The 27,826-nt window shown below is 44.2% G+C and overlaps 1 protein-coding gene across 2 annotated transcripts in view; it reads left to right on the top strand.

Moving 5' to 3' along the window:
- Positions 1–27,826, top strand: part of WDFY4 (WDFY family member 4) — a 296,529-nt gene that overhangs the window by 190,991 nt on the left and 77,712 nt on the right. For both annotated transcript variants that reach the window (XM_053584972.1, XM_053584973.1), the window contains 5 exons: positions 3,070–3,147; positions 10,346–10,552; positions 11,272–11,323; positions 13,778–13,944; positions 26,926–27,074. In XM_053584972.1, the coding sequence (XP_053440947.1) occupies positions 3,070–3,147; positions 10,346–10,552; positions 11,272–11,323; positions 13,778–13,944; positions 26,926–27,074 (653 nt within the window). The remainder of the gene's footprint in view (positions 1–3,069; positions 3,148–10,345; positions 10,553–11,271; positions 11,324–13,777; positions 13,945–26,925; positions 27,075–27,826) is intronic.

Here is a 27,826-nt window from a genome sequence, read left to right as displayed (position 1 = left end):
AATTTTGTCTACCAGTCATTCTTTCAAATAAAAATGATGTCCTCTGAGAGAAGCAGCTAATTGCTTCCTGGTAAGGGCTCCTTCCTGGCTTGTTGAAGGCTGCCTTCTTACTACATTCTCACATGGCACAGTAAAAAAGTCCTTTTCTCTTCTTATAAGGTATAAGAAGACCTCCTCTAAACCTAATTACTTCCCAAAAGCTCTTTCTCCGAATACCATCAAATTGGGCATTAGGGCTTCAACCTATGAATTTAGGGGAAGCACAAACTTTCAGTTCATAACAGAATTTTACTCTTTCCTAATGTATACGTATTTTGCCACCAATATTCGTTTCAGCAGTGCTTTAGCTACATAATACAAGTTTTGATATGTCATAACACAAATTTCAATATGTTCTATTTTCAATTTCATTAAGTTTAATGTAGTTTAGAAAATTCTCTCAAGACTTCTTTTTTGACACTTGGATTATTTTAAAGTATGTTGTTAGTTTCTGAGTGTTTGGAGATTTTATATTATATTTATGTAACTGATTTCTAGTTTGATCCATTGTGGTTAGAGGACACATACTGCATGTTGCCATTTCTTTTAAATTTGTTTTATAGCCCATGGTGTAGTTTACATACGTGTTTTGTGAGTAATTGACAAGTGTTTTGTGAGCATTTGAAAAGAATGTGTATTGTGCTATTATTGGGTGCAGTTGATTGCAAATGGGCTTACTTGAACATTTTTTAGAATTTATCTTGATTTTTTATTGTTTTGAGCATATCTCTTCATGTAGTTTAAGTTTTTGCTCTTAGTATTGAGCAAAATTATATATGTATATGTAACTTATCAGAGTCTACTGGTATTGTCATAAAGTACAAATATTAACTCCCTCCATTTATAATGTAATTGTTTTAAATATTTCCTCTATATCCATTTAGGATTACATTAGTGTCATAATGTTTGCTTTAACCATCCCATAATTTAGACATCTCAAGAGGAAATAGAAAATGTATTATATCTACCCATATTTTTGCTTACTGTATTCTTTATTCCTTCTTGATGTTTAAAGATCTTTTTAAATCATTTATTTCTGTTTAAAGAGCTTCCTTTAGCCATTTTTATAGGTAGCTCTCGTGTTGGGTGATAAATGCTATTAATTTTTCTAGATCTGAGAATTTCTTGATTTATCCTCAAATTGAAAAGGATATCATTGCTGGATATAGGATGCTGGGTTGACAGTTCTTTATTTTCAGTACCTGAAAAGTATTGTGCCACTTCCTTCTAGCCTCCACGGTTTCTGATGAAAAAACTCACTGTCATTCAAATTCAAGGCCTTGTTTTTCTTCTGCTTCTTTAAAGATTTTTTTCTTTACCTTAGTTTTAAGAAGTCTTACTATAGTGTCTTGACATGAATTTCTGTAGATTTGCCTTGATTGGGATTTGCATAGGTTCTTGAGCCTGTAGGTTTTTGTCTTTTTTCAACTTGGGGATTTTTAAAAAAAAATTTTCCCTCAGAATTGATTTTTATTTGTAGGACAGTGTCTCACTCTATCACCTGAGATTGCATTGGTATTATCATAGCTCACTGCAACCTGTTTAAGCACCCCTCTATTTTATCCTCTCTGTATATGAGATATTGGTCTATTCTTTGTCTGTTTTTTGTATCAGGGTAATAACTGGTATTAAAGAATATATTGAAGAGTGTTCCCTTCTCTTCTAATTTTTGGGAAAATTTCTGAAGAATTGCCATTAATTCTTCACTGAAAGTTTGGTAGTATTCAGCAGTGAAGCCATCTGGGCCTGGGATGGGATTTTCCTTGTGGGTTGTCTTTTTGGTTTCTTCATTTGTTTTTTTCTCATTAATTTTCTTTATTTATTATGGTTATTGGTGTATTCTGATTGTTAGTTTCTTCTTGAGTCCGTTTTGATAGTTTGTATGTTTCTAAGAATTTTTCCACTTCATCTAAGCTATCTAATTTATTGGCAAACTATTGTTCATTGTTCATAGTACTCCTTTACAATCTTTTATTTTAAAAAAAGTTTCTGTAAGGTCAGTAGTAATGTCTCCTGTTTCATTTCTGACCCTAGTAATTTTATCCTTTGCTCTTTGTTCATGGTCAGTTTAGCTAAAGGCTGACAATTTTGTTGATCTATCCCCAGAATCAGGCTTGGATTGGGTTTCATTAATTTTGTCCATTGTTTTTCAATTCTGTAATTCATTACTTCCTGCTCTAATATTTATTGTTTCCTTTATTATGCTTGCTTTAGGTTTAGTGTGCTTATTTTTGTTCCCAGTGTCTTAAAGTGGAAAGTTCAGGTATTTACCTAAGGTATTTCTTTCTTTCTTAATACAAGCATTTACAACTATAAATTTCCTCCTATGTTACTATAAATTTCCTCCTATGTTGTACTTTCCTTACATCCTATATGATTTGGTACGCAATGTCTTCATTTTTACTGATCTCAGCATTCTCTTTTGATTTCTTCTTTGACCCATTGGTTATTTAGAAGTGTATTGTTTATACTCATTTTTGATTTTGCCAAGTTTTTTTCTGCTAATTGATTTCTAATTTTATTCCACTGTGATTTGAAAATATACTTTATATTATGTCTATCCTTTCAAATTTATTTGGGTTTATTTTATGACCTCAGATTCTCAGCCTCTTGTGCTATTTGAAAATTTGTAAATATCTCAAAGGCTGAAAAGAAAAATAAAGTGTAAAACTCACTTCAGTGAGTTCTTTTCTCACTAGGATCTTGGCTCCACAAATTTTAGTTCTCTTTGTAGCTCCATCATAAAGCAAATTGTTCAAATATAGATTTTTGTTGTTATATTTGGGAGGAAAGTTGAGCTACTCCAAGCTAGCTCATCATAGATGAAAGTGAAAATAATCCATAAACATATATTTGAGTGTGGTAGTACATGAGTATATCAACACAGGTGAAGTCTTTATTTATGTGGTTGTGATTAATTTGACCAACAAGTCCTGAAACCATTTTTTTCTCTCGTAATTGGTCAACATAGAGACAAATACTTATCAAAAATCACTTCTGTCATTAAGCTATGACTTGTTTTCTCTCTAGGATTTTGTGTCATGTATAGAGAATTACAGAAGAAAAGGACAGGAGCTATATGCATCTTTATACAAAGACCATGTACAGGTAAGAAACAAAACGTGCCCTTTCTCTACACAGTACATGTAAACTGGAGTCTTGGAAAAAGAATTACAAGGACCTTCAACCTGAAAAAATGAACCATAGGGCCTTCTGTTTAAGTAAAAGAAATGGTCATCAATGATTGAGTTGTGTTTGTGTGACCTGAGCCATTGGCGTAGGACCCATGCTGTCAGCAGTTGAGGAGACAGGACTTGTGTCCATCCAATAATCTGCTTATTAATTTACTCAGTAAATAGCTAGCAAGGGTGAAGGATGCCTCACCCCCTACCAGGAGCTTGGAGCATAGTTTCAAGCCTGCAGACTTAGGTCTCTCACATAACTTTACTATATGTGAAGGGTATATAATAAATAACTTCCAAATAAATAGTTACTTTTACTTTTTTTTTTTGCAGTTTTTGGCAAAAAATAAATAAATAGTTACTTTTAACTAATAGTTCCAAATAAATAGTTACTTTTTCTTTCTTTCTTTTTTTTTTTTTTTTTGAAGTTTTTGGTTTGAACCCTCCACCTCTGGCATATGGGGCTGGTGCCCTACCCCTTTGAGCCACAGGCAGCGCCCTGTGGGCACTAGATGGAGAAAGTATACGTACAACAAGAGATTATAATAGGGTAGGAATCTAATCTGGGGGGTCAGAGGTCCTCTCCAAGGAAGTAACCTTTAAGCTGGTATGTGAAGAAGGAGGTAGGGCCACAGTATTTGAGGGAAGAGTGTTTCTGGCTAGGGGACAGCACATGTGACAGTCCTGAGGCAGGAAAGAGCTAGATGTCATTGACTCACTAGAGGAAGAAATAACTGGGAAGACCTGAGCCAGGAAAGGATGGGGTGAAGAGGAAGCAAGTACCAGACTAATAGGGCTTGTGGCACATTGGGATTTGTGCATTTTATCCTGTGTACAATGGGCTATCACCAACAAGGGCAGGCTTGGATATTTGAAGCACTTGTTTGAGCATGACTCCTGTACAGCCCAGGAAACAGGCATAGGTGCTTCTGCTGGTCAGAGCCCTATTTGCATCCAAGTTCTGCCCCTTTCTACACCTGGGGTCTGAGCCTCACTATCCTCATCAATAAGGTGGGATAATGCTTCCCACTGTGAAGATTGAAGAGCATTTGTGAAGGACTCAGAATGTGGGTGGAAGAGAATGGACACCCCATATGTGTCTAGAATGGCTAAGAGATTAATTTTTAGTTGATACTATTGTTATCAACAAAAACAATTTTTTGAAGATTGCTAATCATAGAATACAGCACACAGTCTTAACACCTGATTAATTATGTTATCTACTGAGCAGTTTCTCTGTTCCAAAGCCAGTTCAAGGCATATAAAATACAGAGATTGTGAGGGTACTGCTCTGCCTTGAAGATGCTTGAAATTTGGTAGGGGAAGCCAAAGAGAAAACAAACACCCAGAAGACGTGGTGATAAGATCCACTCTGGGGTGTTCTGGTTCTTCCAGGAGGAAAGGAGAGATGGAATATAAGGAACTGTTAATGTGCCTGGGATGGGCCAAGTGGTCAGGAGGGGTGCCACATGGTGAAACTACTCAGATGAAGCCAAGTCATCTCGTCTAATTCCAACCATAGAGCCTCATTTGGGAGACCATGACATGTCCCTGAGAAGGGGGGTTTGTGAGATGTGTGGCCTGCACCTCAGAAACACACAGTCTAGCAACATAGCCTCCAGGGCTAACCCCTGCAGCTTATCAGGCAGGTGTGAGAGAGGAGGGTAGGGAGTGCATAGGACATGCTCTTGGTCACTGTTAGAAGGGTCAGCAGGTAGTCTGGTTTCTTTAAATGCACAGGCCAAATGAATTGGTCTTTTCTCAGTTTGGACAAGGGTTTTGCTGTGGGCACCTGCTGCTGACTGTGCTGCACAGCTGGGTAAGGTGCTGGCTGGCTTACTGAACAGACCTTTGCATGCCAATGCCCTATCACATGGATCTACTGATTTTATTCAGGACTAGCAATGCAGTTGGTAAAGTCAACAGCCATTGAATTTTATCTCCCTGTCCCTGTACCTCCCTTGTATAGGATCACGTCTTTTATTCATGTACATCTTCATCACCGTTGTATCATATGAGACAGAGGATGTTGTTTATTTAAACTTGCAAATTGGTATCTGATAAAGAGTGTAAGCATTTCTGTTCCTATGGTTAGAAGAGACTGAAAGATATGGTGATGGCGAGGAGAGATGTGCTGTGGGGCACTTTGTAAATTTCTGCTGAAATTTGTGAGATTGCAAGTTCATGTGGAAGGGATGAAACCTCAGCAAAGGCTATAAGGCCAGAAGGACCCAGCCTCCTGGAATGTTAGCCTGTCTTGTTTTCACCAGTGGGCCCTGACGAGGGCTCAGGGAGTGCTTGAGAGAGTTGTACAGAGTTTTACTGTTGATTGAGGTATTTTCGAGAAAATCAGCATTTCGAGGCTAATCTACAAGGATACTTTCCAAGTATTTAAATATTTAAGACAGATTGTTTGGATGTTTAAAGAATGCAGATACAATCACCGTCTGCCCAAGATAATGAGGTCTGGAGAATTCACCCCGCTTTTTGAAGGGACAGTGTTTGCCAACACAGGCCCCCAACTCCACTTTCAGAAAAGTCCAGTAAAGACTCTGGACGGAAATTGGGTTTGTGAAATCTGCCATGTTCTTCAAGGATAGCTTCTCCCAGGTGCAGTCAAAGAGGCCCTCCCAGGAGGCTTGTGGTGATGAGACCTCAGGCCCCCCCACAGGGCTGTCAATCACAGGGCATGTGAGGCTTCTCTGACTTAGCACTCTACTCACAACTGAGAGGACCCTGGAGAGGGCGGCAGCCTATGGCATGACATAGTGACATTATCCAGTGTCCTGGAAGTTAACCTGAGCATTATTATATTCCATCATTTTATCAACAATAAGTCATGCAACTCTATTTTATATTTATAACTCATTTTATAACAATAAGTCATGAAACTTTATTAGCCAAATTTCTCCTCATTCCAGAAGTACCAGAAAGAACAGTTGCCCCTCTTCTGGGCCTACTAAGAGTCCCCTTTGTCTTGTTCAAGTCATATTCATTCTTCTCTCTGTTGTTCAGCTGCTCTTGTTCTGTCTGTGACATTTTTAGGTCATCCTGTGCTTATATTGAATCCCTATTATGATTTACAAAAATGATCCATCCTGTGTACACAGGCTTCACTGGTTGAAGCTCCTTGCAAGATACCTGCCACCCCAGAAATGGCCTTTCTTTAGTCCCACTTTCTTTCAGGCTCTCTAGGGGCCAATGGGCTGTTTCCATTTCTTGCTCAGTCTCTGTCTACTCACTATTTGTCACAGCTCTCTCAAATTCAAGTATTGGAAATTCAAACTGGCTTAAGCAACAAATAAAGTGTTTTGTTTTACCGAAAAATTCAGGGAAAGAACAAGCTTTGAGTAAAGCTAGATCCAGGTCTCCAGGTTCTTCAAGCAGAGCTAGATCAATTTCTGCAGCCTGCTTCTTCTGCCTGGGCTCCAGAGAGCACCAGTCAGCCCATCCCGTAACCACTCAGACCTCCTAGGATTGGCGAGATTTAGGGAAAGTTGTCACCCCTGAAGAAAGGGCTGTTGTCAGCCTCACTGAAGCAGCAGGAACGGAAAGTAAGGAAGGGCTGATTGTTCAAAGGGAATTCAAAGTGTTGCTACTTCAAGGTGCTGTTTGGTCAAAAATCATAGCTGCTTACAACACAGCAGAATCCTGATGGAGTCTCAGATGTGGCATTTGGCTCACCTGCCATCTGAGGTAAGAGAGGACCTTACCCTGTGCAGAAAAGACGGGCATCTCAGAGCACCCCTACAGGTGTGGAGACACAGGGCTTTTGCTATTTAGTCATCTGACACCCTCTAACTTGGGGGCCACATGTAACTTGCTATCATGGACAAAACAACCCCTCCTCTCTCAGGGACCTCACCATGGGCACACGTCTGTCTGCTGATACTCAAGACAGCCTTGTGTGTGCCTTGTGATGAAGACTTAGGTGGCGGCACACCTCCAGGTGGAACTTGGGTGGAGTATTGCTCTTAGAAGATGAATTTGAAGCCCAGCCTGGAAAACCCAATAGCTTGAGATTGTTAATCCTCCAAGAGGCTCAACATTGTTTCAAATACAGCAACAAACTCCAGGGAACTGAAATGTTTTCCCCACAAAAGGGTTATTTTTGTATGATCAAATCTCTGTGAAAAGCTCTGGAAAATCATTATTTTTTTAGTTTCTTATTAACCATTTGGAATACTGTATGAAATCCTATAACTGTTTTGGATGTGAATTTAAGGACTTTAGAGAAACAAAATAATCTTATTTTGAAATAGGAGTAGCTTTATTCACATTAATAGCATTGGTTCCTTAAACTGGGTAAAGCACCACATTAAGCTTTTGAAAATATTGTATCATTTAATCCTTTCATAAGCCCATGTTTTTATTGTTATGGTAACATTGTTAGCTAAATTTGACTAATAAGGAAGCTGAAGTTGGTTCAGATTAGACTGCTGGTGAATCGCAGAAACATAATGATCCAGGTCCATCAGACACCAAAGACCACATGCTGGGCACTATATGCCCAGCCGTGTTTTCATGGGAAATCTCAAAACAATTTGTTCATTTAAAATGGCCCAGGGCAGCACCTGTGGCTCAAAAGGGTAGGGCGCCAGCCCCATATGCCGAAGGTGGCGGGTTCAAACCCAGCCCTGGCCAAAAACTGCAAAAAAAATGAAACAAAATAAATAAAAAATAAAAATGGCCCAGATTTGTAGGACCTAGATCCAAAAGTCTTCCAGCCTTTGAAGTAAGGCCAGCAGAAGCCACAAGCTCATACAGTGATAATAGCGCCACAGCGAAGGAATCTACCTACCAAACTCAAGAAGGGCTTTGGAATCCAACAGACTGCGTCTAAATATCAGCACGGCCACCTGTTGGTTTGGGGGGAAAGCCACTTCTCTCCAGCCTTGGTGTCCTCATGGGGATGATAGAAAGTACTTCTTCATGGCAGCGCTGGGTACAGGGAATGAGATAAGGAGCAGCCCCAGGCGCGATCCTGAGTGTCGCTGGTATTTACGTTAAGTTATGCTTCTTGCATGACTAAGTTATTCATTAGCATTTCGCCTTTCTGTTTTCTGGGGAAAAAAAAAAATAAAATTTAGAGCAAATGCCATCAACTAACTATTCAAAGAATTACAAAAGTTTACCCTGTGAAGTTGTTAATACTGCCCAACGTGAAAGGAAATGTTTCTTTGGCAGATGATGCATGAAACTTCAACGTGGTCTCTAAAAGCAGTTCCGTGGTGTTGGTTTTTTTAATAGACTTGGAGAATACTCTAGTAGGTGGTTTTATAGTCAAAGACTACACATGCCAACTGCGAGAATTTTATAGATATTAGGTGGGATTATTTTCATCTACATGAAAGATTTTAGCTTCAGTGAATATTCTTTTTTTTATTATTATTATTTTTATTGTTGGGGATTCATTGAGGGTACAATAAGCCAGGTTATACTGATTGCAATTGTTAGGTAAAGTCCCTCTTGCAATCATGTCTTGCCCCCATAAAGTGTGACACACACCAAGGCCCCACTCCCCTCCCTCCATCCCTCTTTCTGCTTTTCCTCCCCCCCATAACCTTAATTGTCATTAATTGTCCTCATATCAAAATTGAGTACATAGGATTCATGCTTCTCCATTCTTGTGATGCTTTACTAAGAATAATGTCTTCCACGTCCATCCAGGTTAATACGAAGGATGTAAAGTCTCCATTTTTTTTAATGACTGAATAGTATTCCATGGTATACATATACCACAGCTTGTTAATCCATTCCTGGGTTGGTGGGCATTTAGGCTGTTTCCACATTTTGGCGATTGTAAATTGAGCTGCAATAAACAGTCTAGTACAAGTGTCCTTATGATAAAAGGATTTCTTTCCTTCTGGGTAGATGCCCAGTAATGGGATTGCAGGATCAAATGGGAGGTCTAGCTTGAGTGCTTTGAGGTTTCTCCATACTTCCTTCCAGAAAGGTTGTACTAGTTTGCAGTCCCACCAGCAGTGTAAAAGTGTTCCCTTCTCTCCACATCCACGCCAGCATCTGCAGTTTTGAGATTTTGTGATGTGGGCCATTCTCACTGGGGTTAGATGGTATCTCAGGGTTGTTTTGATTTGCATTTCTCTAATATATAGAGATGATGAACATTTTTTCATGTGTTTGTTAGCCATTCGTCTGTCATCTTTAGAGAAGGTTCTATTCATGTCTCTTGCCCATTGATATATTGGATTGTTGGCTTTTTTCATGTGGATTAATTTGAGTTCTCTATAGATCCTAGTTATCAAGCTTTTGTCTGATTGAAAATATGCCAATATCCTTTCCCATTGTGTAGGTTGTCTCTTTGCTTTTGTTGTTGTCTCCTTAACTGTACAGAAGCTTTTCAGTTTAATATAGTCCCATTGTTTATTTTTTTTGTTGTTGCAATTACCATGGCAGTCTTCTTCATGAAGTCTTTCCCCAGACCAATATCTTCCAGTGTTTTTCCTATGCTTTCTTTGAGGGTTTTTATTGTTTCATGCCTTAAATTTAAGTCCTTTATCCATCTTGAATCAATTTTTGTGAGTGGGGAAAGGTGTGGGTCCAATAACTTAGTGAATATTCTTGAACCCTTGGACATTGCAGAATCGTATTTATTAGGATTGGAAAGACCGTAAGGATGGGCCAAGCCTCTCATTTAGTAGCTGGAGAGTCTGAGGTCCAGAGATGGGAATGACTCGCTCAAATCAGCCAGCTGTTAGCAGAGCTTTCCTCACTCTGCTTCTAGCCCAGGCAACTGGAAGCAGCATGCTATGTTCAGCGTCGTTTTTATATTGTATAAAATAGCAGAACCAACCACCAGCTAATGAGCCGCTTCAGGGCCTTTTGGAGCTGTTGCTTTCTTCCCGGTGCCCAGCAGTCTCGTGGCTCTGAAGGCTGAAAGGAAGATGGGTTTCCTCCTCCCCCCACCGGGATGAAATGATCTCAAAGCTGAGAAACTGTTTCTTTCTCCTGGCCTGGCCCTGGCTCTATGAGTGAACTGACCATAGGATGCTTGGGGCAACCCAGATGGGATTTCTCAATCAATTAAGGGAGATTTGGCCTATTTATCCCAGGAAGTTTGAGAAAAATGTGCCCAGGACTGACATTGTGCTTCCACTCCCCAGAGGCGGAAATGTGGTCACATCAAGGCAGCCAATGCCTGGGCCCAGATCCAGGAGCAGCTTTTTGGGGAGCTGGGATTGTGGGGTCAGAGGGAAGAAGCTACCCCTAGCTCCCGGTGGGAACTCGACCGGAGAGAAGGACCTGCTGGTATGAAGAAACGCATCAAACGCCTGTCTCTGCTGGACGCCCAGAACTCATGGAGGCACAAGGTAGGAGTTTGATACGACAAGACAGTGCTGGTTACAGGTAGGCACTGTGTGGGGAAGCGGCTCCTTCCCTTCGCCATCTCAAGCTGTTTTCATCAAGCAGGAGAAATAGTGTATACTGTTCAATCTAAAGGAGTCTCATAATTTGGTTTTGATGTCATTTAACAGAAGAAAAAACTCACTACTTCTCCCAGATAGCTGGCCTGCCCCTTCCCATCAGCTATCTCCCCAAATGGTTACACTCTTGTCGGGTTATGAGGATTTCCTTCCCCCAAATACGTTTCTTAGGAATTGGAGACAGGAAAAATAAGTAGACAGCTCACTTCACTGTGCCAGTGATGAGGCGGAGCCTGGCCATGACACCTGGTCGCTAGTGCGGCAGGCTGTTCAGCTACAGAACCACTCCCTGTCCTCTCTCCAGGGTGACCCCCACACAGACATCCAGGATGCTATTTAATCCCATCTTGGCATCATCTTTGGTAATTACTGGAAGTCTTACTTAATGGAAGACTGTGGGTTTGTTCCCCTTTGACTCAGAAACATTAATACTTGCATTTTATCGTGGTCCTGTAGGATTTAGCATTTCTCTCCCCTTGACGTTGAGTCTGGAGTACTTTGAAGGGGTCACATGCATGGGTGTGCCTGTGACTCTGTGGAATGAAGGGGGGGCATCTACGTAGTGTCCAGGGGGTTAATTTTTCTTTTCTCTGGTCTTATTTCAGGAGGGCCAAGACAAAAATAAGGATCTTTTTCAAGCAAATGCTGAAAACCCAGGTATTCAGTTCATCAGTTTATCTATTTTTTCCTTTAATAATTAAGCCAATGATTGAGTTTATTTAGTCCCTTACTAAATACATTAAATGCATATTTTAGAAGAAGAAACTGCTGCCGGTCAATTGTAGGCAGCACCGCGATTCCTCTCATTACTGTACTTCCTGAGCAGACAGGAATCTGTCCCAGACCCAGACACTTGCACTGAGGTTTCAGCAGTAAGAATCTTTTGGAGGAGACCATCTTGTCCGGAGACCTTGAAACTGTCTAATACATATTCAGTAAATGACCAAAAACATACAGGAAAACAACAAAATGTCTTAGAATAAAGCTAGATGGAATGGGTAGTTATTACTTCTTACATTGCATTCTATAATTGTGAAAATTACAGATGTAATTATTGTTATTTTCCAAATTTAAAGAAAATGCTTGGAATCATTTTTTATATTCATACTTAACTTTTCATTTGAGGGAATTTGGTTTAACTGCTTTACTAAAAATATAGGGCTGATTTTCAGAGGTCATTCTGGCATAAACACACATATGTATATACTATATATACATACGTGTGTGTATATACACACACACACACATATATATATGATTTTGTGGTTTTCCACTAAAGACATCCTTTTAGTTGGAATGTTCCCTGTCTATGAGTTTAACTACAGCCCAGGCCCCAGCTAGTGTCTTCTTAGCCCAGTGTCCAGTGACAACTTCTTACCACTGACCCAGCTAGTGTCACAGACTGCCTGAATCACAGATTTTGCATTAAGCTTACGACCTTGCCAGTCTGCAGTAACCCAAGCCCAAGAATAAGGATCCTGGACTCTGATTTCAAGGTGATTTGGAGGTCCCATTGTGGCACAGGACATGGGATGACATTGCAGTACCTCTGTGCCACTCTCTCCTCTCACCTCAGACCCTGCGATGCTAATATCAGAATGACCACCTGCCTGCCCTACCTCGGAGAGGTGGGGGGCAAGGAGCACATGATGGAAAGTGTGCTGGTTCCAAGTGGACTGTGGCGGGGGCTGCTACGTCCTCTCATTCTCAACATGCAGAGCCCCTGGGGGCCTATGATCCTGAATCTCCTTGGTGTTTCCAGCATAGACCAGAAGGAGCTCAGTCAGCCAAGGGAGAAAAAAGAGGCTGTGGTTCTGCACCATGCATTTCCTGGGTGCCTGTTCCTCCAAGACTGTCCTCCCCGGGTGCAAAAAGCCCATGAGGGTCTGCTGCGAGCCTCAGACATTCTTATTTGCCCAGATATGTGACTCCCAGGTGGGGAGGAAGTGGAACTTCTTGGCACAGCCTGCTGAGCAACATGCAAGTGGATGCTCAGGACAGGTGATGAGGTGCAGGATCCAGAAATCTGCAGAGTTACTTCTTGGCTTGGACCCAAGTGTCCTTGCCTGGAAGCGTATCCTTAGGAAATAAATCTAGATGTGCCCACTGACGACTGCAGTGCAGTACAGTCATGACCACACAACACGTAAATAAAAACCATCTGTATCTCTAAAACATAGGAGATGGATTAATTGATTATGAAATTGCCACATAATAGATATTACACAGCCAATTAAGTTGTTCCAAGAACTTTCAATGGAATGGGAAGATGCTCATGATGTAATCTTGATTGGAAAAAAGTATCAGAGAAGAAAACTGTAAATGCGCAGTTATTCTTATGTCAAAAAATTATGTGTATGTGCACACATACGGCCAGAACAGATGTTGAAAGTAAGTCAACCAAACTGTAAACAGTGGAGCCAAACAGCCTAGAGATTAAGAGACTAGACTCTGGGCTCAGAGAAAGTTTGTTCGGATTCTGCTCCTAGTTCTTAGTAGCTACATATCATAGCTTTTTTCAATATTTTCATTTGTAAATTGAGGATGAAATGGGCTTTACAACCTAGGTAGGACTAGATGAAAAATGTAATCACAAGTGCCTGGCACAGAAAAAGGCCTTCCCTAATGGGAGCTGTGGTTATTAGCCCTATCTCTGGGTGCGTGGGTGATATTCGTTTTATTTCTCACAACCTTATGGTTTGTCTAAGTTTTTTTACAAGAGGAAGATATTACTTCTATAATTACAAAAAACACAACATACTTTTAAGTGTGAACAAAGTGAAATTCAGCAAAAGCAAACCCTGAGGGGCCTCTAGAGAGTTGCTTAACCAACTAATGAGGGTGAGTTTTGCAAAGTTGCCTTGTGGCCACTGGAGAGGTGCAGAGGAGCAACACGTGGGCCCTCCAGGATGAATCAACTTGGAGGTGTGTTGGCTGCACCCCAAGGAGGGTCAGATGGGTCGTGTTCATGTTGGGAAGCAGTGAAGGAGCGCGGAGAGACCCACACCGTTCACTTCTGCCCAGGAATCTTGCAGTTCCTCTCAGTGACGTAGGCACATACTGAGCACCACCCCTCACACCCGAACCATGCGTCCCTTTATTCTACTGTAGTTAAGTTGGCACCAGAGGAGGTGGAGAGTGAGCCAGACGAGGTGGCTGTGGACTGCACTCAGCTGACCTTTTTCCCTGCCTTGCATGAAAGTCTGCACTCAGAGGATTTCTTGGAGCTGTGTCAGGAAAGACAAGTTATTTTACAAGAGCTTCTTGATCAAGAAAAGGTAATGTACCCCATCACAATTATTCTTTAAGATTATCAGACAGGAGAGAAATAAGCTTTCTTTGCTCACATGGGGAGTGAGATCTCCATTTGATAAAAACTGTGCACCAAATAATCAACGCATAAAAGGGATAGGTTCTTAAATTTGTGGGCCCAGGCGCCAAGGGTGCAAATGGAAGGTTACATGCCCTATGTCCAAATATATACAAGGTACAAACAAAGCTAACAAATCATTAATGAAATATGCTCTAACATCCTACTTTGACCTTCATGACAACTGGAGAGGCCAGTTTCAAGTTGAGAATTCTTGACCTTCTTATAGTTCAGTACCACGCCCCCTGCCAGCAACTTGACAACCCTGAGAGGGTCCATACCTTGAGAATCCCTGAAGACATACATGTTCAGATATCCCAAGCCACATGTCCAAAGTGTCTGCACATCTTGACCTCCCCTTGGCTACCACTCATGCCTAGTGGGAGGCATACTCGTGGCACTGTCAGCTTTTAAAAGGGCGGCCTTGGAGATGAAGTGTGCACAGGCCCAGGAAGCAGGTTGGGGACCTACCAGCAGGAAAATCCAGGGTGCTGCCTGCCTGGAGTTGGGTTGGGTTGGGGAAGCCCTAGATCCCAGTGCCCATGTCCTCTTGGTCTTGGCTGGAGGATTGCATACCAGAGAGGCCTCTCTAGAGTAGGGGACTGAGGGAATGGCTCCTTTTACCAAAGTCTAAGCATGATATGGAAGATCAAGCTTATGTCTTAGAGTAAAACCAAGCTGAGTTCAAATCCCAACTTGGCCACATATTAAATAGCATGTCACCCAACCTTTGGAATGGAGCCTCAGCTTTCCTATCTTTAATATGGAGCTTATGGTAACCATTTGATAACATCTGGTCAGGCTTCAATGTGGCAGGGAAGTATAGAAACTCAGTCAGATCCAGGCATGTGTGAGGTGCTCGTTAAAGACTAGTTTTCCTCCTCTTTCCAAAGGTTGAAAGTATAAGGGCTGGTGGACCTCAGGGTCTTGTGGGTGAACCAAGTTTAAGATGTAGGTAAAGGAGACACCCCCGAAAAACAGAGGGGCAGATAGGGCGCAGTCAGTAGACTGTGCAGGGACACACAGGGATGAGCACGTGAGAGCCGGGGCTAGCTTGGCCCAGGGTGAGAGGTAGAGGTCCTGAACTAAGGCCTACAGAAGGAGCAGCCTGGGCTTTCAGAGCCAGGTAACCAGCTCAGAGAGCCCAGGATGGGAACAAGCAAGTGGCGGACCCTGAAGCATGGCCTTTCCAGGGTCATGTTCCTTGCAGCGACTACTGGGGGATGTTAAACTGGGATTTCTCTTTCCAGGGGTTGGATAGGAGGGCTGGCTTGAAGTTCACTGGCCAAACAGAGTGCTGCAGAACGTTTGGCAAGTTGCTCTGCTGCTTTCAGATTTAGGCAACAGCTCCAGCAACATAGTCCCATAGCAAAGCCATCCTGCTCATACCTACACGAGAAGCTAACCAAAGCTTCCGGACACAGAGCACATCTCCGGGTGCCCATCACACCTGGTCACTATGCCCAGCCTACATAGGCTTATCTACCCTGCACCACCCTGTGCACTTGACCATGATGGCCAATTCTTTGGCATTGATCTTGGCCACTTCTACTCTGAAACCTGGAGAACTGGTCTCTGCCCCATTGCTGTCTCTGCTGCCAGCACACAGAGTTTTGCCAGCAGTGTCTGCTTCTGTCACTGTCTTCTCTGCCTTTAGGAGGGACCTCAGGGGCATAACCTCAGGCATCCCTAGAGCAGCCAGTAAGCAAACTCTGATGAATGCAGGTTGTCACATTCATGTGCATTTTACTTTGATTATGGAAGTATTATATGTCTACTGTGTGAAATTTAAAAAATGAATATGAGATATATATGTAATACACATAGATCCTGTGTGTGTATTCCTAATGTCCAGCTGCCTGGGACTAACAGCTGATCATGGCTGGGGCATATCAGTATGTGAACATGCTCTTGTAAGTGTATAATTAGGATAACACCCAGTCAGTTATAAAAGCAGCTAAGAAATTTATGTTTTCTTTCTATAAAAGCTTTTCTTTGCCTTATCCCCTCAAAGGATTACGTAAAGCAACCATTCTTATCCGGGGGCGATTTTACCCTCCAGAGGCTGTTTGCCAAGGTCTGGAAACATTTTCACTTGTCTTGGCTGCAGGGGGTGGTGCTACTAGCATCAAATGGGCAGAGGCCAGGGATGCTGCTGGACACCCTAGGATGTCCCCAGTGGCAGAAACTGAATATGAAGGACACACGTTAGATAGATATCAGGCCTCAGCTATTCTTGCCTACTTTGCTGATAGGAAAGGGAAGACTGGCTTACGTGGTGTCTCCGTAAGAGGTGAACTGTGGCAATGCTTTATATTAGGTTTCCATCTTTGGCAGAGCAAATTGCCACAAACTTAAGACAGAATACATTTATTATCTCAAAAGTTCAGGCACAATGGGGTTTAGTGGTTTTCTGCTAGAGGCTCAGAGAGATGAAACCAACGTGATAGCAGGGTTGTGTTTCTTCCCAGAGGCTCTGGGAATGAGTCCCCTCTCCAAGCTCACTCAGGTGTCAGCAGATTCCAGGTCCCTGCTTCTGGGAGTCCCGAGGCCCACATGTCTACTGAGGTCACTGTCAGCTTCTGGAGAGTGTCCACTTCCCTTTCCTCATGGTCTCCTCCATCTGCTCCTGGCGTGGTCAAATCCTTCTCCCCTCACATCTCACTGTTCTCACTGTCTCCAGCCCTCTGCCTTTGCTCCCACACACCTCCTCTCTGAGCACTCTACTGCCTTTCTTTCTGCTGCTTAGGGCTCCAGGCTGTACAAGGCTCACCCAATAACCCAGCTAATCTCCCTATTTGAAGGTCAGCTGATGTGTATCCTTAATATCATCTGCAAAGCCCCTTCTGAGCAGTATCCAGGTGAATGTTGGATGGCACAGCAACTGTGGATGGCTGTTGGAGACTCCTCTGCAATACTGCTGCTTCTTTGGAATCACCCAGGCCCACTGCCCAGCCAGCACAGGTCCCGCACTTTCTAGGAGAGTCCACACGTGGCCTGATACCCACCTGCTTCCAAGGTTCCAACCCCAACGCAGGCTGAGGGCAAGGTCTGGAATTTGAAGAGTCCCAGCCTCTTATAGCCCTCAGGTGCCTTTGACATTTGTCAGTTTCTGAGTCTTGCCTTTGCTGAGTAGCCCATCCAGTAACATTTCCCAGGTAGGGGGAGGGGGTGTTGGGTGGGGTATGTTGTAAGGGGGAAGGGGTCTGAAGCCCTTAGGTGACTGACTTTTCCAACTCCCAAGTCAGGACTCAGCCAGGACGAGTTCTTCTCCTATCTGCCCCTGCCTTGTATTTAAGCTTCAGCCTTTCTCAGGTTCCTTGTGGCTCAGCAGGAGCTGTCAGAAATGCCAGCAGGATGTGCAGGCAGGAGGTGTGAAACCCAGCAGGCAGTGGGGAGGGAGAGTGGGAGCTGTCCGGCTCCCACTGGCCCTTTACCTGCTCGGAGGGACCAGCTGGGACAGCCCACAGAGTTGTCAGCTCCCTGGAACTAGAGACTGGCCAGCTGCAAGGTCAATCTTGACACTATGTGGACATTTGTTCCTTGCATGAGTTGCTTTGATTCATTTCTTTGGGTTGTGCTGTTGCTTCTGGTTTCATGATGAACTGTGGGAAGGGCTGGTTCCCAACTTGGCCAGAGTTTCCCCACGGTCAGTAGGGCTGGACCACAAGCAGCCTGTTCCCTAGAGATGCTGGCCAGGGTGAGTGGGTGCAGAGCAGAGGTTACGGGAAGATTGGGGATAGACCCCTGACAGTTCCAAATTCTACCTCTGTCCCTCATAGGCCCAGCCTCTGGGTAAGTAATGCAACCCTCCCCAGCCTCATTTCCTCTCTCTTTAAGATGGGGTTATGCTCCTCGACTCAAGTAGTTTGTGGCAATGATCCAGGAGGCTCTGTATGTCCCTGCCTGATACTCCATACCCTGTGAGGAGGGAGCTCTCAGTGGCTCATATTTGCTATTAATATGATTACTGCAGCTGTTGCTGCCCATTTGATGGACCTCAGGATTTGTTCTTACACTTCAAGAAGTAAAAAAAAGAGTTGTAAGAACCATGGTACCTAAGACATATCCCTGAGGAGGTGGGAAAGGGCCCTGTCAGAGAAACAATGAAGTGTCCTGCTTAGACTGGTGTTCCTGTGTTGGGGAAATGAGTGGTGAGTGCTCGAGCAGAATGGGATACTCTAGGGTCTGATGGGTCTGGGTGTTCCACCAAGGTGGTAGAGGATGAGACAGAGGGTCAGAGTGGGCCTACCAGAGACCTGACCAACTGGGATGCGGCCCCGCTCAGAGTTCCAGCACTCACCACTAAATGCAAGATTTTAACCACAAAATGCAAGATTTTATGAGGAAGAGAGAAATTACTGGGATTGGGGCCTAGACTGATGAAACCAGAGAGACCTCCACATTGGTAAAAGTGAGGCAGGGAGGAGCATAAGGCCCCAGGAACTCATGAGCATCTGAAAATCTTGGGCCAGAAGACTGTGATTCTGCTCCAGACTAGAAAGCTCAGTGGGGCAGGGGCCTGGCCAGCGGGTGAGGTATATGGGGCTTTCATGGCCTGACCTTGCTCCTCTTCCTCCTCACACGCCCCCTGGCTGGATCCACACAGCTCACTCTGCCCACCATTCAGTGATCCCACACAGCCCAGAGGCCTCCTTAATGTGAACCTGTCCCCAGCACACTCCTTCCCAGGGCAGAGCTGGCGGCTCCATCCCTTGGGCCTCCTCCAGTATCTCCCTTCTACACGGCTGTGATTATTTTTGAGTCTGCCTGCGATTTCTTTATAGGCAGGGTCAGGCTTGGATTCATCCTTGCCCCTCCTTTTCCTCACCTGCAGGGTGTGTGCTCTGGAAAGATCTGATGAAATGGAGAGCTCAGCCTGAAGGAAGGTGGCCTGAGTCAGGAGGTCTCCCTGGAAGTTGTGCCTGAGGGACCATGTAGGGGCTCAAAGAGGGGACAGCTTCCCTACAGCCATGAACTGGGACTCAGCTGAAGGGTTGGCATGCCTGGGGGGGCCTGGCACATAGGGGACCTCATCTGGGCACAGGCAAGACACATCTGCCCTGGGCAGACTGCTGTGGCAAATCCAACACCACCGCTGTTGAGGCCGGGCCAGGAGGGCAGCTCGGCACAGGGGGAAGTGCGCAGCCTGGACTCAGAACCTCATTCTGCTATTTGTTGCTACTATTCACAAAATTGCTGATAGCTGGGTGTCAGGAGCACTTCCTTATGGCTTTTCGTGCAATATCTCCTCTGGCCTCACTGTGACCCTGTGCCTTGTCATTTCCATTATTTATAATGGATGACAAAAACAGAGCCCCATGTGTCTACTGGCTAGGATTGCTGGCATTTGATCTCAGAGCTCTCTCTCCGATCTCATGGTTGTTCCCCCTCTCAATTTTTTCCACTTCTTTGTGTTGGACAAATTACCTAAACTCTCCATCACCCTATCCCTATCCCTCGGCAGCCTGCCCCCACTGGGCATGGTGACGTGGCCCCTGGCCCATGTGCTTCCCCTGTACCTGTTCAGGTTAATGCTGGTGTAGGCAGCCTCCAGGTCCTGAACCAACACCCTACCTCTGCCTGGGACTCTCTTGCCAAACACATGCCCACCTGCTCTCCTTTCTTAGCCCTGGCCCATTAAGTTTTTGTCAAAAACAAGAACTGGGAGCTGAGCAGGATAGGATGGGTGCACTGACTTTTGAACCTTGAATATGTTCCATCAAACATGTAGAAAATTTCCCCACAGTAGGTGTTTGTGTGCATGTGTGCATGTGTGTGCTTGCAGGAGTCACCCACTGCATTTCCCAGGCTTATACCATTGACCTACACTGAGACATTTTGTAGCATCACGTGTAACCTGGGACTTCCTAGATGTCACCATGAGTCCTTGTGGGCTTTTTGCTTTCTCTAAATTTCTAAGTGAAGCAGGCCCAGGACAGAAGCTTGGTGGGTGTGTCTCCATGCTCTGACAACAGACTCCTGGCTCCTCCTCCCCCTGACATCTCTGAAGCACTGGGCATTATGGTCTTTGTTGTACACATGGTCCAGGAGACTTTTCAGGGCATAACCACCTTCAGGCATCCAGTTGGCCCAACCCTGGCAGAGGGCTCTGGAGTTACAGGCACAGCCCCAGCCCTGGGGGAAGCTGGCAGGCCTGAGGCTCCAGGGTGGCTGCAGACTAACTCAATTCTTTGTATGTATATTAGAGTTCTGATACCTGGGACAGTAATTATTCAATTATTCTGTGCCATCTTTGCATTATTGATTAATGATTCCCAAAACCACAAGCTATTTCTGTGTAAACAGCTCTGTTGAACATGAGGAGTGATTGATTTAATGCTTGTTAATTATGGGCCCATGTCAATCACTGCGTGGTTGAGGATGGTCCCACGTAACCCTCCATGCAGCTCCTAGACCCACTCCAGGGTCAGAACTCCAGTGATGGCTTATTTTTGCTGTTTTCCCTTTCATTGCATGAAAAATTAAACATCTGATATTTTTTCATACAAACTCAATATAGAATATGAGTTTGACCTTGGTGGAAATAACCGGCTCAAATGGAGATATTTTTGCTCTGGTCAGCAAGGAGTAGAATCTCTCACAAACTCTTTCCAGGTATTTTTAGCTGAACCTGTTTGTAGAAGGTAAAAAGAGGTGTTAACCTTTCCATGTAGTAACTTTCAATGTGGGTAAATCGCCGTACTTTTCTGAAATGCAAACTGTGTGTGTCATCCCTGCTTAATAATCTCCGAGACTCTTCTTTAGCAGGCCCAAGCCAGGTTTGAACCCACCATAAGGTTGTTCCTAAGATGGCCCTGCAGCATCACTGGACTGTCCTCACTCACCCTTGTACGTGCACACGAGCACACGTGTGAGCATGCATAAACACACATGAACACAAACATGTCAGCAAATGCACACACATCTGACTTTTTACTCTAATTATACAGAACTACCTATAATCCCCAGACATGTCCTGCTAGATCAAAACTCTGTTCCTGGGAATTCTGCTTGTCTGTTTCTGATCTTCTGGCCCCAGCCTTGGGGCTCCTTCTCTGGGACACCTCTTCCAGAACCACTTTTCTGATGTCACCTCTGCCCCTCTCCCACCCCAGTCTGGGTCAGGCACCCTCCTCTGTGCTCCCAGGGGGCCTGTGATTCCCCTTCCCACTGGGCCTGGAGAGCTGATATTCTTCTCCCTCTCCCCTGTTAGGCTACAAACATCTTAAAGGCATATTTTATTTCTGTTTGTGCCTACTAGTACACGGGGCCATGCTAAACAATGCATATCTGTTCAATAAATGAACAAAAGGATGGGTAAGTTATGAGCCATATGCTGAGATCAGGTGAAACCTTATCTTTCTCAGCCTCAGTGGGGCCCACGGCTCAGTCTCTCAATGTACAGTCTTTAGATCACCTGCGTCAGCATCTTCTGGGCTGCTATTAAAATGCAGATTCTATGGCTTGGCAACCGTAGTTCATAGGATGCCAGCCACATACATACCCCCCCAGGGCTGGTGGGTTCAAACCCAGCTTAGGCCTGCTAAACAACAATGACAATTACGACAAAAAAAGTGCCAGGCGTTGTGGTAGACACCTGTAGTCCCAGCTACTTGGGAGGCTGAGGCAAGAGAATGGCTTAAGCCCAAGAGTTTAAGGTTGCTGTGAGCTGTGATGCCACAGCACTCTACTGAGGGTGACATAGGAAGATTTTTGTCTCAAAAAAATAAAATAAATAAAATGCAGATTCTAGGGCTCTACTCTGCACCTACTGAGTTGACATTTCTGGGGATGTAGCCTGAGAATGTGAATTTTATAAAGCTTCTCAGGTGATTCTCGTGCATACTAATGTTTTGGATAAATGCCCAAGATCCGGAAGTCCTGGTTTTATAATAGTCAGAGCTATCTTGGCTAGAAAGATGCTCCAGTTTCAATCGATGGCTGATGTGCAGATCTTTAGTGAACACAGGTTATAGTAAACATAGTGCTTTGAACAGCCCTTGGGACTTGTAATATGTTTCATATTACACTGAAGCAACCAAACAGAGCAAAGGTGTTGCGCGCAAAGGAGGATGGCTCTTTGCAGGCTCATTGTGAAAGTGGCACGTGCAGGCAGGCAGGGGGCATCCCTGCTCCTCGTCTCAAACTGAGAAGGCATTTATGTAAAGAGATCCAGACGTTATGTTCCTTTTCATGTTCGCCAATTAAAAAAAATAATATATATATATATAATACTGTCTCTTATTGTTTTAATATTTGTTTCTTTGATTACTATAATGACTGAATACTCAATCTGAACGTGGTCAGGGTAGAAAGACTAGGTGCCAGAATTGATAGGTAGCCGACATAGTGTTGTTTATATACCTTCTTGCTTTTTTAATACTTCACTTTTTTTCTCAGTGATCTGTGCTGTTTGAAAAATGCGAACACTACTATTTCATAGGCCAGGGCTAACAGAACGTACTGGGAGCTTGGCCGAGGTGAGCAGAAGGTTAGGAAGGGAGCAGATGATGACTGGCACCCCGGCTAAAGCTTTCTTTGCAGCAGACTCACCCCGTACTTAGATGAAAGGAGTGGGCACCTCGCCAGATCTCTTACTGGGTACCCCCAATGACTTCTCTGGGGCTCAGCTTTCCTACCTCTTAAGTTCGGGTGTTGCCATGAATTGCAGACTAGTAATACTGTTGCAGATTTCAGAGAGCATCCAGTTCATCTTCCCTTCTCTAGACGTGCCCACTGAGACCTGACTGCAGGAGAACGTGGGGGTGTGAGCTGTCACTGGATGTTCCGGTGGATTGTTGCCCCTCTGCTGTTTTGTGGGTGTGTTTCCCCAAGTTCGTGTGTTGGAAACTTCATTGCCATTGTAACAGTATTAATAGGTGGGACCTTTAAGAGATGATTGGCCATGAGAACACAACCCTCATGAATGGACTTACATGGCACATGGCAGGCGTGCCTTAGTTCCTGGAGTGGGCTCCTGATAACCAGGATGAGTTCAGCCACGTTTCTATCTCTGTCTTGTGTGCTTGCTTCTGCCTTCTGCCGTTCGTCTATGGTAAGATCCTTACCAGATGCCAGCAATGGCTTTTGTACTTCCCAGCCACTGAGCCAACTAAATTTATTTTCCTCATAAATTTCCTCATCTGCAGATTCTGTTATAGCAACAGCAACTGGACTGAGACACCCTCTAACTTCAGCCCGGGCATAGCTAGTTGTGGCTGCTTTCTTGGTTATCCACCCATCAGGAATGATGCTATATCATCCAGCTGATCTTAAAAAAGCTCTACTTGTGAAGCCAAAGTTCTACTCTTTTGAAAGTGATCAATAGAATCATGGCACAGGGGATTTCTTAATCATAAACTTAGGGATGGAGCCCTCCCAGGGCTAATTTAAATGTAAGAGCAGGTAATCGTTCACTTGGGTTCATTTTCCTGTTTTTAAAATGCCATTTATTTTCTAGCAGAATCAATTTTTAAGCTATTAACCCAGCTCTCACCAGACATTCTTCTTGAGGTTTGGTTTATTCTGGTTAATACTTAAGTCTCCCCAAAGGAAAGCACCAGATCATAGGCATGTCCTCTGAGACCCTGCTGCAGGCACCACGGAGTTGTGATGGGTGCCTGGTGTCATGGGGAGGGGAGAGGTTTTGGAGACATATAGGCTAGGGCTGGCACTCCGGCTTTATATCTCACCACATGGACTTGAGAATGGAGTCTCCTCTGAGTGTCATCTGTAAAAGGTACAATAGGAGAAAAAGCTTTCACAGACTGGCAACCCCTTTTGAACAGGGCTGGTGCATGTGTAAGTTGGTGTGACCTTGCAGGAGAGCAATCTGACAATAGCTATCAGAATTTAAAAACAACCACACCCTTGACCTGCAATTCCGACTCTTGGAATTTATCCTGCAAATTTGGTTTGTGTGTTAGGGGGATGGTTATTGCAGCATCACCTGTCAGATCAAAACACCCGAAAGCAACCCAGATCAGAAGATCAGTCAAGTAAGTTGTGTACATTTATGCAAGGGAATGGTCTGCAGCTAATAATAAGAGTGAGACAACTCAGGAAGAAATGATTTGGAAGGATCTCCAAGATGGGTTGTTGAGGGAAAAGACTAGATACAGAGCAGTAAGTATATAAATACGTTCTTTGCGTAAAACAAAAGAATACACATATGTGTAGAATGCACTTAGGTATTCATAGAATCTCTTTGAAAGAATAAAGTGGTGATGGTGGTTTCTTTTTTTCTTATTAAACCATAAACACACAGATCATGTAAAAATGAATGCATTTATGGGGTACAATGTGCTCATATAGAATTAGGAAGTGGTTTCTTCTGAGAAAGGGGAGGACTCCCCTCAGTTGAGCAAGTCCATTTATCCTCAATACTTCTGATCCTTTTTCTTACTTTCCCTTTCTTCTTTTTTCTTTTTCCCCTCCCTCCCTTCCTTCCTTTCCTCTCTGTCGTCTTCCTTTCATCTCTCTGTTTCTTTATTTCCTTTTTCTTTCATGGATTTCTGCAGTTACTCGAGGACCAGCTCCTGTCAATTCTTCATCTTGTCTAGATAGACCCACTTCCCCCTTCCCCATGTCGCCACCTCATCCAAGGCATCACCCCACCACCACTGAAATAACATGACTGGGCACTCTCCTTCCTCTCCTGACCCTTTCTAATCTATTCTCTGCCCAGTAGCCAGTGTCACCTTTCAGGACATGGTCGCTCTCTATTGCAGCCACAATAAAATTATCAGTGGCCTTGTTAAGGTATCCAAGGCCCCCTGATGGGAGCACTCTTACTTTCCAAGCTCCTCTCATACCCATGGCCTTCTTTTTGCTCCATAGATCTTCCCTTTGTGCCTCTGGGCTCTTAACTGAATGTTCTTCTCCTAGCTTTTCCATAGCTGTCTTGTTTCCATACTTTGAGTCACAGGGTCTGAATGAACTCTTCAAGTTCCTCTGTGCTTTATCATGACACATGCAAGGCTAGGATTTTCTCTCCTAGCATGCATCACAGTCTGTAATAGATTGTTGGTTAAAAAATAGTTTTATTGGTGAAAATCCCCCCCACTGAATTTTAAGCCCCATGAGTTAGGATTCTCATTTATCTTATCTACTCTATATCCCCAAAGCCTGGCTTGGACTCTGGCATGGAGTCCACAGCCGCTGGACAGATGATCGTCTAGATGAGTGAATGAAATTAGATGAGTCCATGTTAGGATTCTGGCATGGAGGGTGGATTGAGGGCCAGCAAAGCAGATTCAGTAGAGGCTGAGAGAGCTAGCTGCTTGAAGCAGGCTTGGTGATAGGAGCAAAGACTCCTGGCTGGTTTCCCACTTAGGAAAAATAGCTCAGCCCTAACTTGCCCTGGATCCTGGTAATTAATGCTTGTCTTAAAACAAAGCCCTCAGTGAATCTTTGCTTTCTGGCTTTGGCTCAGGATTTCATGCATCCTGGGTGGTGTAGGAGTTAAATAATTGGTTTCTAGGACGTGCTTTCAGGCTTCTCCACAGTGGCCTCATCACTGCACCCAAGGTGAGCAGGGAGCTTAGCCTCAGTCCCAGTCTGTGCCACTCAGCAGCTGACAGATCTTCGCTGAGATTCTCGTCTCTTGGGACCTCTTCTTTTTTTTTTCTTCCAAAAACACTTATTCTGATTTTCTGTAACTAAAACTAGCACAAAATCACCCTGAGAAAATGTTGGCTTTACCCTTGGCCCCTTCAGGCTGCCACCTCTATTTCATTTTCTGACTTGCTTATTTCTTTAGGGATTTATTCCCTGTAAGGACTTACTCTGGATTATACCGAGACATTGTCACAGGTCAGATTCCTGAGAAGCTAACGGGGAACCAGAAATGTGCATGTAGGAAGTTTGTTAGACACAAGGGTTACAGGGCTGGGCTGATGGAGAAGTACAACTCTCATGTGGTCTCAGCTCTGCCACCGGGGAGGGGACATGACTCAGGCTCGGTGTTCACTTCAGCCGAGGCAGTTCCAGCAGCTGGAAGATGCACGCGTCCGTCCAAGGGAAAGAATCTGGGTGGGGCCCTGTGCATCTTGCACACACCCTTGCCTTGGCCTTACAGTGCTGGTCTTGGTGCTTGTGATTCTAGGCAGCCCTGAATTCTAGTCCTGGCCAGTCTAGACTAGCTGGTCCCTGGACAGCCTCCTTCTCCTCTGTAACTGGGAGATTCCTTGTACCTGTAAAGTTCCCTCACTGCTAACTGTGGAATGTCGAGCATGGTTGTGGAGGGGCTTACAGTGACAGAAAGGACTTCAATATGGTTAATACAGCAATAAGCACTCACCCTCACATCATGGTGTAGGGGTGGGGTTAGGCTTAGTTATATTAAGCACCAATTCTGGGTGTTGGCTATAAAAGTGCCAGATAGGCTGTCAAGAGCAGTACAGATCTGGGTAAACAGCACTGTCATTCCTGCAAGTCACTGCTCCCACCACCAAGTGCCCTGTGGATGGCTGGTCACTGCTCCCATGTTTTCCATAAGAATCATGGGGGCCAGGTGGGCCTAGTGACTCACCCTTGTAATCCTAGCCCTCTGGGAAGCCAGGGTGGGCAAATTGCCTGAGCTCAGGAGTTTGAGAACAACCTGAACAAAGTGAAACCTCATCTGTACTAAAAAATAGAAAAACTAGCTGGACATTGTGACCAGTGCCTGTAGTCCCAGCTACTTGGGAGGCTGAGACAGTAGAATTGCTTAAGCCCAAGCATTTGAGGTTGCTATGGCTACGATGACACCATGGCATTCTACCCAGGGTGACAGAGTGAGACTCTGTCTCAAAAATAAATAAATAAATAAATAAATGTAAAATCCATAAGAATCATGGGAATGTTCTAGTCTGCACTATCTGACTCTGGTGCTCTCTCTCCCCAGGTGACTCAGAAGTTCTCCTTGGTGATTGTGCAGGGCCACTTGGTCTCCGAAGGTGTCCTGCTCTTTGGCCACCAACACTTCTACCTCTGTGAGAACTTCACACTGTCTGCCATGGGCGATGTCTACTGCACCCGCCACTGCTTATCCAAGTGAGTTCCCCGCTGATCCCATCAGCTTCTTCCCTGAGCCCTATTCTTTTTTCCCGGATGCCCCCACTCTCCTCCCCACCTAAAACTGAGCAATGAGATAAAGCAGAAGGACCTACAGGTATGGGCCATCCATGACTGTGGCTCCCAGAGCTGAAATCTGGATTGGGTAACAATGTGGCAGCTCCTCATGTCTCTCCCAGTACGGAATGCACCACGAGATGTGGGAATCTTTCTTCAGATTATTTTGGGTGACTGAATTCAGTTGCATCAGTTTATTCACTCAGTAACTTGTTGGTTCCTCATTCTATGTTAGACAACAAGCGCTGCCCCTCACTCTGAGGCACATGCGTGCAATCAACAGCATAAATGGGTTCTTTTAGAAAGTGTTTAGAGCACACAATGATCATGGGACAAAATATACATAATGGAAGAACTCTCTGGGGTTCATCCTTGCAGAGATGTCCTGGGACTGGTGTGATGAGGGGGGAAAGGGGTTAAGATGTGGGGTCTTGCAGAAGGAGTGAGAGTTGGGAAGGAATTTGAAAAGTCTATTTCACACTAATTAATACCAGAGGAAGGGCTTTGGCAGGAAATTCTGGGTCTTTCTTAGGATCAAGTGTGTTTGGTTTACTTGGGTTTATCAGCTCTTATCGATCAATTCTCTTGTGTTTTTACAACAGTCTTCAAAGTCAAATTGATCGTGTTTGTTTGCACTTTTGCCAAAAGTCCAGTTGTCAAGTTGTATGTTTTTA

This window comes from Nycticebus coucang, chromosome 3 (genome assembly GCF_027406575.1).
Source record: "Nycticebus coucang isolate mNycCou1 chromosome 3, mNycCou1.pri, whole genome shotgun sequence".
NCBI classification, from domain to species: Eukaryota; Metazoa; Chordata; class Mammalia; order Primates; family Lorisidae; genus Nycticebus; species Nycticebus coucang.
This window is presented reverse-complemented; position numbering and strand designations above follow the sequence as displayed.